The 17605-nt window shown below is 34.5% G+C and overlaps 1 protein-coding gene across 2 annotated transcripts in view; it reads left to right on the forward strand.

The window, feature by feature from the left end:
* LOC114327428 (pre-piRNA 3'-exonuclease trimmer) overlaps window positions 1-17605 on the forward strand; it is a 66508-nt gene that overhangs the window by 15689 nt on the left and 33214 nt on the right. For both annotated transcript variants that reach the window (XM_050642535.1, XM_050642536.1), the window contains exon 5: window positions 5617-5711. In XM_050642535.1, coding sequence (XP_050498492.1) covers window positions 5617-5711 — 95 coding nt within the window. The remainder of the gene's footprint in view (window positions 1-5616; window positions 5712-17605) is intronic.

The following is a 17605-nucleotide window of genomic DNA, read 5'->3' on the forward strand; positions in this document are numbered from 1 at the left end:
ATCCTAAACTTAAAATCGCAAAATTTGTAGCTTGGTTCGATTCTCAGGTAGCTCTAAGTTGGATAAAATCCTCTCCTCATCGTTGGAAAACTTTTGTTTCTAACCGGGTTTCATATATACAGGAACGCCTTTCTCCTAATAGTTGGTTTTATGTTCCTTCTGCTCAGAATCCCGCTGATTTGGCTTCCAGAGGTGTTTTACCTGCTCTAATGTTGGAGCAATCTCATTGGTTTGCAGGTCCTGAGTTTTTGTATAACACCGATCCCATTCCAGACGCTTCCTGTTGCTTTTCTGAGTGTGCTGAAATGCTTGATGAGGAGCGTACGGTAACTTTGGCTTGTGTTAATGATGATAATTTTCTTGAGAATCTATTGAATGACATTTCCGATTTCTCGTTTATACGACGACTTATAGCTTGGATCTTGAGGTTTGCTTGGAATTCAAAATTCCCCAATGATAAGAGAGAAGGTCCCTTAAGTTCAAAGGAACTTTATGAGTCGTTGATTATGCTAGTTAAATATACTCAACATCGATATTTTGAAAGGGAGTTCGAGGGAAATGTTTTTTCCAAACCTTTGCGAAAGTTGTCCTGCTTTATCGATGATCAAGGAGTATTACGGGTTGGCAGTCGTCTTAGATATTTGTCTGTTTCGATTGATAAGAAATTTCCTTGCCTCCTACCTCGCGAAAGTCGATTAACTTATTTGCTGATTGATTATTACCATAAACGATACTGTCATACTGGGCTGCGTACAGTTAGTTTTTTGCTTGCTCAGTCATTTTGGATTTTGTCTCCTAAGCGTGCTATACGCTCGGTTTTGTTAAAATGTATACAGTGTTGGAGGCCCAATCCTAGAAATTACCAACCTCCAATGGGTAACTTACCCCTAGTTAGAATTTCCCAGGTTAAACCCTTCCTGAATTCAGGTATGGATTTTGGTGGACCGTTTTATGTTGTGATGAATCGCTATCGAGGAGCTAAATCTTGTAAGGTGTATCTTTGCCTCTTTGTTTGCATGGTCACCAAAGCTCTTCATTTAGAGTTAGCTAGTGATTTATCGAGTGAGACTTTTCTCTCTGCTTTGCAGCGTTTCATAGCTCGTCGTGGTAGGGTTGATAATTTATATTCTGATCGTGGCAGTAATTTTGTTGGCGCTGCTAAATACCTTAACCTCATGAAAAATGCTGCTTCAAATGAAAATATTTCCTTCCATTTTAATGCTGCATCTGCTGCCCACTTTGGCGGTTTATGGGAGGCGGGAATAAAGTCAGTAAAGACGCACCTAGCTCGCGTTATAGGCGATCAGGGCCCTGATTCTAAATCAAATTTCGACACTAAACAAGTCGCTTTCAATATGGCGATGGCGACTGTCGAAATTATTTGACACGGAGATGAATGAATGGCCAAAAGCGAGGTTAGGTTTAGTTTAGATGTGTTTTGTTTATTTCTTGCAAGGAAAACTAAATCAAAAGGTATTATAATATAGCTGGGTTTAATTGAAATTTGCTTGTTTTGAGGAATTAGATAGAATAGTATTAAATTAGAAATATAATAATTGAGAATGTCCACAACATGAATCATCAACTCAATGAAAGATGTGAGGTAATAATCTGGGAAAATTAGTAAAAAACAAGGAAAATTAATTACCAGCTATTTTATTGCTGGACATGCTGAAATAAAATCTTCAAGATTTCCTATATTAGTAATATAGCTGTGCAAAGTCCACAGAAAGTGTGCTATTTTGTTTATAAACAAATTAGCGCTCCGAAATCTTTTTTTTTTATTATTGCTCTAAAACTCCGAAAATTTTAACTTTAAACCAAAACACTCACATAAAAATTGACAGTAATTTAATTCTGCACATTAATAATTTATTCCAATTTCCTTCGACGGAAATTTTCTTCGGAAAATTCGGGTTTTCCAAACAAAATCTTTAATTTTCAACTAAAATTTGAGGGAAGTAATTATTTATCAATAATTAAATAATTTGGTGACAGTGACATAAATCTTTTTTGTTATGAGTGTCTTGAAGATATGAAAATTTGTATGTACAAAGAAGACCGGAATTAAAAGGTATCTAATGGTTCAAAGATTAAAATCCTGTTGTTTATAACTCTGTCGCAAATGCCGGTCAAATTTGACCGGTTATACCTGGAATCACTCCTCGCAATTCAATTTGTTTTTCTTCGAAAAGGACACAGAAGCCGTGCTCTTTTCAACAGCGTTAACTTAATTTAATTTAATCTAATATTTTCTGAGGGGTTCTATTTGTTTATAAGCCAAAAAATTGTTTCTTTATAACATTCCCGAGACCGCTCAAATGGTCCAATTTCAATCCTGTAAGGTACGTTGAATAGGTATAGTGCTTTTTTATATGAAAATCATAGTTATTCTGGTGTATCATAATCTTTCTGGTTATTATTTCGACCGAAATTTTTTAATTAACATTTTAATTATTGCTAAACTATTGGTTAGATTGTCGCCGGTCTCCTGATATACAGAGAGGGGCTAAATTATGGAATAAATTCATTTTCTCTAAAATGGACGATTTTAGAGAAAAATCCCGAAACAGGTCGATTTTTATTTTTAAATTAAATTTCTTGGCATATATTTCAAACTAGTGACGTCATCCATCCGAGCGTGATGACGTAATTATTTTTTTAAATAGGAATATGGGTTCGTGTTGTAGCTCATTTACAAAGGCGTTCAATTCTCTATTCAGTATTATAAACATTAGTTTCATTATTTATACAGGGAGGCCAAGAAAAATTTTGAATTAAATTAATTGACGCAAGAAGAAGAATGCATGTAATTTATTTAACTCAAAATACATTGTATTGCTGTCAGAAAATAGAAAAAAATGTTTATTTTGCAAATAAACATTGCTTTTAGCTTAAATTAAAAGTTCAAACTGCCAATAGGTAGGAGGGAGTCTGTTTGTGATTTAATTTAAGCGAAAAGAAATGTTTATTTGTGAAATAAACCTTTTTTTCTATTTTCTGACAGCAGTACAATGTATTTTGAGTTAAATAAATTACATACATTCTTCTTTTTGCGCCAATTAATTTAATTCAAAATTTTTTTTTGGCAACCATGTATAAATACCTAATGATATTAATGTTTATATTACTGAATAGAGAATTAAACGCCCTTTCAAATGACCTACCACACGACCCCTATTCCCATTAACAAAATTATCGATTACGTCATCACGCTCAGATGGATGACGTCACTAGTATGAAATATATGCCAAAAAATTGTAATTTAAAAATAAAAATCGACCTCTTTCGGGATTTTGCTCCAAAATCGTCCGTTTTAAAGAAATGAATTTATTCCATAATTTAGCCCCTCTGTATAATCTACTATAATAAATCTTTCATGTCTTCAATTATTTAATTATTGATAAATAATTAGGTACTTCCCTAAAATTTTAATTGAAAATGGCAGATTTTTTGGGAAAACTCGGATTTTCTGAGTAAAATTTTTGTTGAAGGAAATCGGAAAAAAAATAACTTTGTGCAGAACTAAATTACGGTGAATTTTTATTTGAGTGTTTTTGGCTCAAAGGAAAAAATATAGGAGTTACAGACCACTAATTGAAAAAAAAAAAGAAGATTTAGGAGTGCTAATTTGTTTATAAATAAAATAACACACTTTCTGCGGACTTGTCATACCCCATATTACTAATATATGCAATCTTAAGATTCGATTTTAGCAATAAAATAGCTGGTAAATAATTTTTCCCAAAAATGGTATTTTTTCGATAATTTTCCCAGACTATCAACAAAATCCAAGAAACCGAAGCGCCAACCCAAATTCTGAGCAGTCTCAACATAATAAGGTTAATATCCCCAAGAATCGCGCGGTGTCGAAATGAAATTGCGACTGTCGAAATGAATTAGAATCAGGCCCCAGATCTTGTCATATGAGGAACTAAACACGGTCGTAATTCAGATTGAATCGTATCTTAATTCTAGGCCCTTGACCCCTATAAGTTCTGGTCCTAATGATTTGTCAGTTCTAACGCCGGGTCATTTTTTAAATCTAGAACCTCTTTCGGCTGTGTTTGAACCTCTTGATGGAGCGTATATTCCTGCATCTCATTTGATGAGATGGAAGTTAATAAATCAAATGCATAAAACTTTTTGGGAACGCTGGAGCAAAGAATATTTGCATACTTTGCATCAGCGCAGTAAATGGACTTCATCCGATAATTTAAAACCTATCGAACTAGGAACGATGGTCCTTATAAAGGATGATAATATCCCTCCGTCGCAATGGCGTTTGGGACGAATATCCCAAGTATTTCCGGGACAGGATGGAATTATAAGAGTTGCGGATGTTAAGACCACAAAGGGAATTCTTCGACGCCCCCTGGTCAAGCTGTGTCCTCTGCCTATCTAAATAATTCCTTAGTTTTTTTGTTGATCTTGTTATTAGTATGATATTGTTTAATTTTTTTTTGGGATTTATTCCAAAGTGCCATGATTAAAGTTATTTTTTTTTGTTTATTAGCTTGTAATAGTTTTAAAATGCACCATTCAAAGCTGCATTTTGGTGGGGGAGAATGTTGTATTTTCATTTAAATTTGAATTAACTTATTTACACGAGGAAGGCAAATAGTCCCAACTCTAGTTATTTTGCCTTTTATCGCGATAGAAAAGAGGTTTGCTTTAATCGGTGTCAAAACTCCTTTAGAAAACAAAGAATCAGCCCCTATTTGAGATCATAACATCAAAGATCGCACATTATCATACTTGGCAGAAAGTGTAGGTACTTACTGTACACCCTACAAAATTAAGATAAATAAGCGTTTCTAGCTACTACCAGAGGCGTACGACAGGGGATAGTGGCTGGTTGACCCTTCCCAAATTCTACGCCACCGAAATTGCTATTTTAGTGTAATTTTTTTATTTTCAGTACTTTTTATTAAATAATATACTCTTCATTCGTAACGATAAAATGGTTAGTTTTCGAGATATTTGAAATTAAAAATGAAGCGACACAATACATTAATCAAAATGACCGTGTCGTTTCATTTCACTTCAAAGATCTCGAAAACTAACGACTTTATCGTTACGAATGAAGAGTATATTATTTTGATGGAAAGTATTGGAGAATCCAAAAATTGAACTAAAATAGCAATTCCGCCAGTGGCGTAGAATTTGGAAAGGGTCAACCATTCACTTTCACAGAAACGTTTGTTTAACATAATTTAGTAGTGTGTACAGTACCTATACTTCCTACCAAGTATAAAAAGGATACGTCGAATAGTTTTAAAATGCTGAGCAAAAAATAGTTTTTAAATTTTTAGATAAAACACCCTGTAACTCAGTAAGGAACCACATTTTATTAAAGTGTTTTAGGTTGAATCTTCGTATTTTATGCTAAGGCTTATCCAGTTACTATATGGACAATTATTAATGAAACACCTGTATAGATGCATACTTTTCTCCGAAAGGAGAGAGCTTATCCATAAGAAATTGTAGAACTAAGCAACAACTTTTGAGCAAAGCCTCCTTGTTGGTGTCCTGTTTTATGCAGATGCACTATTTGCAATTTCATATTTTTAAATATACTTAAAAGTACAGTCTTACCTACAATATTATTTTTAGGTGTCATCAGTATTAAGTTCCTTTGGGTTTGTAGAAATTCGCAAATTTCCATATCAAAATAAGATGGCGTTAATAGCTGTAGATAATTTCGGAAGGTAAGTAATTCATATTTTGATATATAATCTTCATTTATCTTGTTAAACTTTCTTAAAAATCACCCCATACATCATTTTAATTTCTATAAAAGTTCCCAAGAAATTGATTTAGGCCGATAATACTCCCTAATAAAACAGCACCATTAAATATGTTTAGCGACCTCCAACGAACCTTAAAAAATACCGCTCAGGTGTTATAATATAGATCCCGTTAGAATCGCCTACCTGGTTGTTTACCTAAACGCTGGTAAATCTACGAATTCAGTTCCGGCACTTTTTGTTTACAAATATGGAAGATAATCCCTCAAAAAAAGCGACGATAGATGTGCCGTTAGATGAAATTAATTTCCGACCAACCTAACAATTTCGTCTAATTTTGACCACCTACAATTTAACGGTACACTCCGTTTGAATGTCCTTTCTATAAAAACGAAAATATTCACGATATAAATTAATTTTATGCTGAGACAGTTTGTAGTGAAGTTCGATATTGTGTGAATAGAATAAACCAGAACACCATTTAAGAAGATACAAAAGCTATTAACCAACAGAGTGCTAAAAATGTCCTTAACCCTTAGCTACTGACGTGGATGTTTCAGTACGTAGTCTTTGACATGCGGTATGTCATACTGTTACCTATTCTCCTTTGTTTCCAATATGAATTTGTCTTATATAGTGGAGTCACTGAAGGTGGATATGAGCTATTACCTCCGATTTCGTTGAACCTCCATCGATTTGCATGAAAATTGGTGCGTGGTTAGAAGATATCTCAAGGAACAAAGGTGACATGGTTCCAACTTGCGCTTTTACCTTGGGGGTGGATGCCACCCCTTCTCGGGGGTGAAAATTATTTTATTAAAAATAACCCCATAATTCGATATAGGGACAAATTTCAAGCAAAATTTTTTATATAAAGTTATTAAAATAAATCAAAACTTTTTGAGTTAGGTATTAAAGATCAAAAATTTTAATTTTTCTTGAGAAAAATGCATGTTTTTAACCAATTTTTCATCAATAACTCAAAAAGTGTAAGTTTTTACAAAAAAGTTATTATTATCAAAATTGGAGCTAATAAAAAATGAAATAAACCCCTTACTACACAAACCTTTTAATGTTAACTAAAAGTGAGTTATATAGGTAATTGAATGTATATTTTTTTCGACGAGTAAAAAACTCCAAGTATTCAAGCTGAAATAACGGGAAACTGATGCATTTTATAACATAAACTTATTAAACATTTGTCAAAGTACTTAAAAATATCTATAAATGAGCCCCAGAACATGTTGATAGTGTTAAAATTTATTGTCCAAAATTTTTTCAAAATTTATCTTTTAAACATTTTTCCAAAAAATGTTATTGTTTTTTTTTTTAATAACTCCGTTCGTGTTTACGATATCAGGTTCATCTAAAAACTGTTTGAAAGTTAATTCCAAGTGCTATTTAAGCACGTTTAACCTAATCTTTTAAACCCCTTACTTTTTTAAAAATAAAAGGTTAAATGACCCCGGTTGCATGGTTCCCACAGCAAAATTTAAGATTTAATCGTTTCTATCTCGGTTATTTTTTACCCTATAGAAATAGTAAAACAAATAAAATATTTGGCACAGAAGAAACTAAAATTGGGTTATATATAATTTTTTGCGTATATTGAGTATTTTTGGAGTTATCAAAAGAATATGAGAGTTACAATAATTTTAAAAATTAGGATTTTTTTAAATTATATCTTTTTTTCAAAAATATGCATTCTAAACCGGTCAAAATTATCGAAAATATTACTTATGCTAATATAAAGAAGTTTTTGTAAGGATTTTTTTTTTGGAGGTCGTCTGACATATGTCTCCGATGGCACTGCAGCCTCATGGGCTTATTGTGCCAACCATCCTACCTTTTATGTCACCCAATCCACGAGCTTGGTTCCACGTACCAAATTGTACATCCCTAGCATGGGTTGGGTGGCATATTCTGCTGGACTTAATTTTGGTTGTCCATAAATAGCCTGCCTTTTGTGATCCAAAGCCTCACACTCGTACAGTACATGATATGCTGTTTCAGTTCCCCTATTGCACAGTCTGCAGTTAAGGTTCCCTTCGTACAGCCCAATTCTATTCAGGTGTCCTTTCAGGGCACAGTGACCCGTGAGAAGACCTGTAATTATGCGGAGCTGACTCCTATGTAATTTTATTAGTTCCTCAGCTCTCCGTTTTGAGGGTTCCCTTATTAAGGGCCTCCCGTGTCGCTGACCAGTATTCTTTGTGTTTGTTTTTGACCCATTCCCTGACTTGTCCCCTAATTATTGTTTTAGGTACTCCTAGAGCAGGGCCAAAATATAAAGTTCATGAACCGTTCCTTGCCAGCTCATCTGCTTTCCCATTACCGTCTATCCCGGTGTGTCCTGGCACCCAGAATAGAGTTACACTATTTCTTTCGGCCAGTTCTTCCAGTTCTTGCCGGCATTCCCATACCAGCCTTGACGTCACTTTCGGGCTCATTAGTGCCTTCAGTGATGCTTGGCTGTCTGTGAGTATATTGATCCGTCTATTTTCATAGGCCCTCAAGTTGTTCATTGCGACACACTGCAGAATTGCGTACATTTCCGCTTGAAACACAGTTGTGTATGTTCCTAGTGAGAAACTGAGTCCTACATTCTCTGTTTCACTAAAAATACCGGCTCCAGTGCCTTCATCGGTTTTTGATCCGTCTGTATACCAGATCGGTTCCCTGATTTTGCTACTGATGCTGTTCCATTCCCTCCGGTCATTGATTTCTATTCCGAAGTTCCTATTAAATGTGTATTTTGGTACCATGTGGTCAGTGTATGTATCAGATATACTTACCCCACCATGGTTCCAAATCTGATTATGCCCAAGGTTCTCGTATTTATCCCTTGGTTTTCCTTGCAGCCTGTATGCTCCCATCCTCGCTTCCCCTTTGATAAATATATCAAGAGGGGGTAGGTCTAACAGGGTTTCCAGTGCCGCCGTCGGTGTTGTTTTTATTGCTCCCGTCATTCCCAAGCATGCAAGTCTTTGTATCCTGCTTATCTTGTTTATAGCGGTTCTTTGCTGCATCTTTGTCCACCATACCAAGGATGCATATGTTATCATGGGTCTCACTATCGTTGTATATGTCCAGTACGCCATTTTCGGACAGAGTCCCCATGTTTTTCCATGTGTGCGTCTGGTCAGCATTAATGTCGCCTCCGCTCTTTTAATTACTCTTTCAAGCTGTCGGTTCCAGGTAAGTTCTGGGTCCAGTATAACCCCTAGATACTTTACCTCTTTAGACAGCTCCAATTGTTCACCATTAAGGATCAGAGGCCCTAAGTCCTCGAGCTTCCTTCTTCTGGTGAACGCAATTGTGACTGTTTTGGAAGGACTGACTCTCAGCCCTTCTTCCTCAGTCCATTTGGTGACAATATTAAGGGCCTGCTGCATGCGTTCCCTTACTATGTTTTGTAAGGATTACTATACATTTTAATTTTTGTGACATGCCGTATGTTTTATTTTTCACTTTTTCCTAAAAAATTCGAAACAGTTCTTTTATTTTCAATATAACTTGCTTAATTTTGACGCTATTACCTTGTTCTGAAGCTCATTTGATAGGTATTCCGAACTACTTTGGCAAATGTTTAGCAGGAATATTTTATACATTGCATCGTTTTCCCGTTATTTAAGCTTGAATACTTAGATTTGAGTACTCGTCGAAAAAAACAGATTTTTTACACATTTTTTTAATATTTTTTACTTCAGTGGCTAAGAGTTAAAAATGCGGTTATTGGTTGTTACGCTTTCAGGAAATACTGTTGTGCCGAAATATTTTATGATTGAATATACACACAGGGTTATTTATTCCAACACAGATTTTGTGACTGTAAATTTTAAGCACATACGTCTATTTCATACTAGAGCCTTCGGTATTAACATTGTATGTCAGTTCAATCTGTCAAGTGGGAATTTTTTATTATGAAGAAGTAAACATGATTAAATTCCACAGCTGTGTGCATTTATTTTTGTTCATTTCGTAATATTAAAATCTAGCAAACATAAAACTTATCTGTTATTTAAAAACTCTTAGTTTTTACGACAAGATACACTATTGGTGTATAATAAACTGCAAATTTAATTTTTTATCAACAAACCTCATCAGGGACGGATTGATTTTATTACTTTATTTATATTTAAATGTAAACTGAAAGCAGGACCGGTGCCAGATTAACAGCTAGACCGAATCGAACAGATTAAAAAAATAATATTAGGGAAATATTCACAGCCTGCTCGTGACACAGCTAACATCGAGCTAAGAAGAAAAGTCACGAAAGAAAGGGAGACATCGAGTAATTGAAGAGGAGGTAGAAAGGTTAAAGCCATGAAGAAAGCAGCTCTTGCGAGAAATAAATGGCGAAAAAAGAACTCTGGCGAAAGAATGTGGGAAAGAACTCTGCGAAAATCTTGAAAAGGATATCTGGGAGACGTCTGTCTACCGAATAGTTGTCTAGAATGTTAAAGGGAAGGAGGCTTCTTTAAGATCGAGCAGATTCGTAGGAAAGAACTGGTGAAGGCTCTTTATCCACAGAGGGAAGAAGTCAGCCTAAAACCACTCCAGGTGGAAACACCCGTTACTGAATTCACAAGGGAAGAAGTGACGGAAGCTGTCAAAACGCTCAAAGCAGGAAAAGCGCCTGTACCTAAAAAAAATGCAATAGGCACAGGATATTATGAACAACCTGTTAAGAAGGCAAGAGTTCCCAGGAGATCAAAATGTTATGTAGGCCTGCTAAATGCCTTAGCCAAGGTCTTTGAGATTCTTATGAAGACAGAGTTGGAGAAAAGTTGCATAATATTCGACCGCCAGTATGGGTTCAGGAAATGAAAATCTGTGGAGGAAGCTACAAGCAGGATCAAGAGGGATATATCCATATGGAGTAGGTTGATGGTGGCTTTCTTCCTCAATATAAGGAATGATTTTAATAGGGCTATCTGCAAAATTATCGTCAGACTACTGGACGACTTGGGGATATCTGCCTATCTGCAGAACTTGGTCATTAACTACTTCACAAATAGATAAATCAATATTACGACGGGTAACTCAATGAGGATCACCGCAGGGCTCCATCCTGGGGCTACTGCGTTGGAATGTTCTATAAAACGAGATTTTAAAGGCCGACCTGTGCATTTATGTACAAGCAATAGCGTATGTGGATGTTCTGGTGATGCTAGTGGAGCAGAGATTTGCTAGCGGCCGATAAGACTGAAACCATGATCCTCGTGGGTCCGAGGGCCGGAAACCATATAGTTTCCGATGGGAAAAGGATCTTACCTACCAAACAATTGAAGCACTTTGGAGTAGTACTAGATACTAGGCAAACTTTCGTTGAGCATACGTCGTCCACAAGGCAAAGGAGAGATCTTCAGCGCTGACGAGGGTTACGCCCAACGTAGGAGGACCAGGGACTGCCAAAAGGAGAATTTTAATGAAAATGTTTCACTCTACTTTACTCTACGCGGCACCAGTATGGTAACAAGTGCTTAACATATAGAAATATAGAAAAATACTGGAGAAAACTAAAAAAATACCACTATCAGTAGCACGTGTATACAGAACATCAATGGTGGCTTTACATAATATTTTTGTCGATGGGACACTGTACACTCTGATTAAAAGATATAGAATTTTTACGTTATGCCGGTAGCTTCAAGTATTGTTTCTGAGAGAAAAGTTCATTCTACAAAAAAAGTGTAAGGCATATTTTCATTCAAAATTATCTCAGCTACATTACTTGTTTGACACATTTTTTTCTACGGCGTACAGATTCTTGGTTAATCGATGTTTTCCGTTCCCCCCCCCCATACGAGGGGAGTTTTAGGAAGAAGCCTGGAGGTAGGAGTGGCAAACTTTTTTTCATCTTTATTTAGGTCTCGAAATTGACATTTTTAGCAAAATTGGAATAAATTGTGAAAAAAATAATGTATAATTATTGAATGAACTATCTTTCAGTAAAGTCGACCCAGGAACGCAACTCATAAATATTGGCAATATCATTTTAAGGTCTTCTACTTTAAAATGTATAATATATGTCTGAATTGCCAATATAAATGAGTCAGATTAAATAAATTATTAGAAGAATATTTTACTTAGCAACAACATTTTTGTTTTAGTAGTATTTTGTATTTTAAACAACGACACCCGATTTGGGCGTCGAAATGTTAATAAAATTATTTTTTTCAATTTAATTGTGGCTTATTTCCCATATAAATAGTTAATCATAAAAATGCCACAAGGAAATAGCTTCAGAACAAATAATGTATATACCTACAATAAAATTCTCTTATCAATTTTTATATTTCTGTTCGATTTTACAGTGGATTTTTAACCTTCATAAAAGTACATACAGGGTTGCGAAAAAGTCTGACAACACGGTAATTTCTCGGAAACCGTTAGAACGATTTTTGTGGATTTTGGTGGGTGAGGGTCTTTTAATGCGGCCGACATTATAGTGGTAATTACATTGTTGTCCAATCTTCCGTTTTTCTGGAAATCTAATGAACTTTCTTATTTCAAATGGAACACCCTGTATATTTTTTGCGGTTTAGAATTGTTAAGAGATACTTATTATTTTTCATATAATATTCCCTATTGCCATATTTTCAGAGGTATTGCTGCATTGATATAAAAAAAATTCTACTCCTATAGAGTAACTAGGTCCATTTTCCGTTGGAACTTTACCAAGCTGTAGACGGGGTTGTGAATTGCCACTTTTTAGAATTCCATCTTGTCTTCACTGCAGCATCCATCTGACTTGCAATTTTTAGAAGCCATGGAGGTTGTCACCAGGAAAATGGTCCAATAAGTTTTTCAATTAAAAATCTTTTAATTTACGATTTTTTTCTACGAGCGTGCAAAAATGTCTACTTTCGCGCACGCGTTTTAGTTTAGAAAGTTTTACTTTTCCGCACGCGTGTTACTTTTCCGCACGCGTTTTACTTTTCCGCACGCGTGTTAATTTAGATATGCTAATATGGCCTTAAAGTAATTATAATACATGCAATAAACTAATATTTAGATATTTTTTACTAATTTATTTCAAATATATCTTATTGTGTTCATGTTTTAATGAAATTAACTCGAGAATTCGATGAAATAAAATAATTTTGACATAATATTCGAAAGTCAAATCCGTAGATAATAACAGTGGTTTTGAATCATCGTCATGGAAACCAGGATCGTCGTCATGCTAACCAATTATGCTGAAAGTTTGGTTTTGACAACCTTGTCAAAGAATTAATTTGTGTATGTATTTTCATATTTAATTAAATTAATTGATTAAGATTTGGTAATTTTTTAAAGACAAGAAAAAATATTGTTCCTAACTCTTGCAGAAAGTCTCTTTTCCGCACTCGACTGCTTGCCGAACTCCCGCTTCGCGTCGTTCGGCAAACTGCAGTCGCGTGCGGAAAAGAATGGCTTTCTGCACTTGTTAGAAAAATAACTATTTTTACTTGTGTTTTTGAACCTTGAAAATCGTCATTTTTCGTTTTTTTTTTTCAGTTTTAAATTGTTTATAATTCGAAAAAGATTAACTTTAGAGAAAAATTACAAAAGACCTTTTTTGTTCCCAATGATCCAAAGAACTTAAAATAATGTCTACCCGGACCGAAAAAATTGATTTTTTAAAATTATTCAGAATTTTTTTTTAATAAATGTAGCAATAACTCCGAAATTATGGCATTTAGGTATAGGGAATATCATATGAAAAATAATCAGTATTCCTTAAGGATTCCAAAACTTAAAAAATATATAGGGTGTTCCATTTGAAATAAGAAAGTTCGTTAGATTTTCAGAAAAACGGAAGATTTGACAACAATGTAATTACCACTATAATATCGGCCGCATTAAAATACCCTTATCCACCAAAATTATAAAAATCGTTCTGGCGGTTTCCGAGAAAATAACGTGTTGCCAGACTTTCTCGTAACCCTGTACGTATAATTTTAATTTTGCACACATATTTTTTAAATAATTGAAAAAACCATGCGTCTTCACTGATACCAAGACAAATTTGTGACAAAACATTGATTACAAATAGTTTCAAAGAAATATTAAAATTAAAAATTTTGTAGTCAGACTATAAAAAGGATGTAATTTAGATAGCAAGTCATTCCTGAACATCTACTTCCAGCATGCAGTTTAACATAACTCACAAAGTTTACTCGTTTTGTTTGACAAGACATGCCAAACGAACTTCACGAAAAATAAATGTATTTTTGTCTATTTTAAATGCGTAAATTTATTGGTTTCCGTTTAATTCGCTATTTATAATTCAGTCAGTCTTAGTTTTAAACTTTTATACTAATATTTTACCCCTTATATTAAAATTAATAAGGCCTCTAAGAACTTTATATTGATTCTGTTACACACACCCAAACTTATATGGAATCACCATGCATTTCCAAGTAATATTTATTTATTTTGAATTTTGAAAAAACTTGTTCTTGTTGCGAAGAATGAAAGTTTTTATTGAAAATAAACAAATATATAAGACAATCAAATAGTACAGCTCGGTACGGTATAGGTTATTTGCTTGAGTTGCAAATTGGACGAAAATAAATAAACTAACTTTTGCGTCCAAAAACGAAAATATGCGTCATGTTGGGTTATAGAACTTACAACGGGGAAAGATTATTGGTCTTGTGGACCAAGTAATGTTCTCAGAGGGATATAGCTGTAGAGCTAGGAGTGACACAGGGCGTTCTGTCCAAAACCTATGCTAGGTAACAGGACTAAGAAAGCTTAAAAATAAAGCAAGGGAAAGTCACCAAAATGTAATAACGGCTCTCCACGATCGTTTAATTGTCCAATCAGCTGGAAGACACTCAACCATTTCTCAACTGTGGCTCCAAATGCAGCTTTTGGAAGCTACAGGTGTAACTCTTTCAGTTGAAACGATAAGAAGAAGAGTTAGTGCCAAGGAGTATACAGCAGGAGACAGTTATGGGTTCCCGAGTTATCCAGGCAGCATAAGATTGATCGCCTAAATTGGTGTCTTCACCACCAAAACTGGAACATTGGGAATTGACAAAATGTGCTATTTTCAGAAAAAGTTAGGATTTCTGTAAAATCAGCTGACCCACGAAATCGTGTACTTAGAGGTCGAGGAAGACAAGCAAGAACGAAAACTGTCAGTTCTGTTCACAAATATACAAGGGGAAGTGTAATGTTCTGGAGAGGAATTGTGATCCGTAAAAAAACTCCTTTAGTTTTCATCCGATCAACTTCAAGTGCTCACAGGTATGTTGATCCTAACCTGTAGTTAGGCTCTGGAAAGGTGCAACGGGAGAAAATTTAATTTTCTCGCATGATAATGGACCTCCACATACCATTAGAGTGACTAGAGACATCATTGAAGCAGAAGATATCCCTTGTTTGGAGTGGCCTGCTTGCTCACCCGAGCTTAAAGCTATAGAGTATTTGTGGGATATGCCTAAAAGAAAATTTACAGCTCGCCGGGATAATCCACAAAACACCGCACGGCTAGTATAAGCTGCTCTTGAAGGATGGAGCAACCTACCATAACAAAATGTTGATAATTTGATTAGGAGCGTGCCCACGCAAACTGAAGCTTGCATAAGGACTAGAGGTGATAATATTGACTACCAAGAAAAACAAAAAAAAAATAAAAACAATTTAAACATTATTCGTTTTACATTGAAATTTTTTATGCTGTTGACTGTCAAACAACTAGGTTCAATTTGCTTATTAAATACTTTATTGTTTTATGTAATTGTGATGTATTTGTTATCAAATTGCTTTAAAATAAATATTGTTTGACTTCGTGTGTTCGTTCTTTTAAATTCGCCCGAAATAATTCAGCCCTTTTGTGTTTTGCCATACGTTTGCTAAAGGTTCTACCAGTTTGACCGTTGTAAGTTTTTGGGCAGTCACTTGTAAGTTTGTATATCACTGTGGCTTTTTCTTTTGGATTTTTTTGTTCTTAATATATTTGCTTAAGTTGTTGTTAGTTCTGAGGGCCAGACGTTTTTATGTGTTTGGCATATAGCTTCAGATTCTCTATTTTTAGTAATTTTGAGAATTCACAACAGGATATTCTGTTTTTTCCATGAAATTTTGATCCATGTGATTTTACCGCTTTTTGGTGGGAAAGTATATACCACATTTTACATATGAAGACCTTGGGACCAGAAGGGGGCATGCCACCAAACAATATTTTGGAGAAAACATCATTTTAAACTTATTTTCAAATCCTGAAATCCAATTTTTAAAATTTTCTTGGTAGTAAGGCCCATAATCGTTTGGAAATATGATATTAAATATACAATAGAAGTAACACAAATGTTTATTTAACGGTTTTTGAGCTTTTGAACATTTTTTGAAAAAATATGGGGCTTATCCCCTGTTGTATAAAAAATTATATTCTAAAATATGAACATAAAATGCAACAATAAAATAATTCAGTTGTCAATATTTTCAATATCTGAAAAGTCGTCCAAATGTTCAATGTCTTCCAGAGGTTCATTATTTTCAGTATCTTTTAGAATCTATTGGCAAGCACCAATTTCTACCTACACTGTTTTTTGTAACCGCAAGGTGCACCTAATTTTTTTGATTCTATTTTCTTCCCTTTTGTATTTATATACATATTCGTAAACTAAATTTTTTTAAGGCTTGCGCTCAATTTTTTATGTCGTTGGGCATCCTTGTGTCTCCATCTAGAAGGCGCCTTCTTTTCTGGAGTTAGCAAGAGAACTCGAGAAGTCTGTGGGGTATAAACCTATTCATTTTCCTACAATGAAGTAGATATTTTACTAAAAAGGTATAAGCCACAAAAAACCTTTAGAAAAATCCTAATATTTTTAGGTTCGAAAAATATAACATAAGGGGACAAGCCACACAGTAAATAAACTTACTGTTCTTGAGTTTATATTTTCCCAATCGCTGCTACTTTCGGATACTGTATAGTCTTTGTCGTCTTCGCTTTTATTTAAAAACGGATCTTGGTCACTGTGTTCAGAATCAAACTCAGAAAAGTCTATTTTCCGTTTACATGCACGGGAATGTTCCGCCGCCATGTTGATTACTACTGTGGCTTGTCTCCTTCTGTTGCAATATAAAGTAATGGTGACACAACGGGACTTAACTACAGCGGCGCCATCTATGAGAAAACTGCTGAAATTTTCTGTTTGGGACATTAATATGGTCTTAAAGTGTGCGATTTCTACCTTAACTCATTTTTGACGAAATTGTGGCTTATCCCCTTCTGGTCCCAAGGTCTTCATATACGCTTTCCTTCAATTAGGTTTGAACTCAAGGACCCTAAAAATCGTAAGGAATCTGAAAATTATTAATTAATACAATTTTTAATAAAAAAAGTGCTTATTTGCATATTTTTTCGGCGGCTGTAATTTTATTGATCCAAGTTGTTACTTGGAGATTATAATTATACAGTGAAGCCATTTTTAAGAAGTCTACTATACTAAACAATTTACAAATAGAAGACCTAAAACTGGGTAGAAAAAAGTTATACAACAATGTTTGCAAAAAATAGGGAAAATGGCCCAAAAATGTTGTGAGTGGCTAAATTTGAAAAATCGTATCTTATGAATCTTAATATTTCTACCAAACGTCATTTTGAAGAGGAAGGATACAATTTTTGTTTGTGTGAAGCAATGTCTATACCGATACCTCCTTGAAAAAAAGTTAGGGGACAAAAAGGAAAATATCGTATTTTCGTGTTTTTTTTTGCTTCGATTTATGAATATATTTTTATATAAAAAAAAAATTTTTGACTTTAAAAGGTTACATTTTGATGGGAAATTTAATTTGAAATAAGTTTTTTGTATGTGTATGTGTACCAAAAGTGCACAGAATTCGAGTTAAAA

This window comes from Diabrotica virgifera, chromosome 2 (assembly GCF_917563875.1).
Source record: "Diabrotica virgifera virgifera chromosome 2, PGI_DIABVI_V3a".
NCBI classification, from domain to species: domain Eukaryota; kingdom Metazoa; phylum Arthropoda; class Insecta; order Coleoptera; family Chrysomelidae; genus Diabrotica; species Diabrotica virgifera.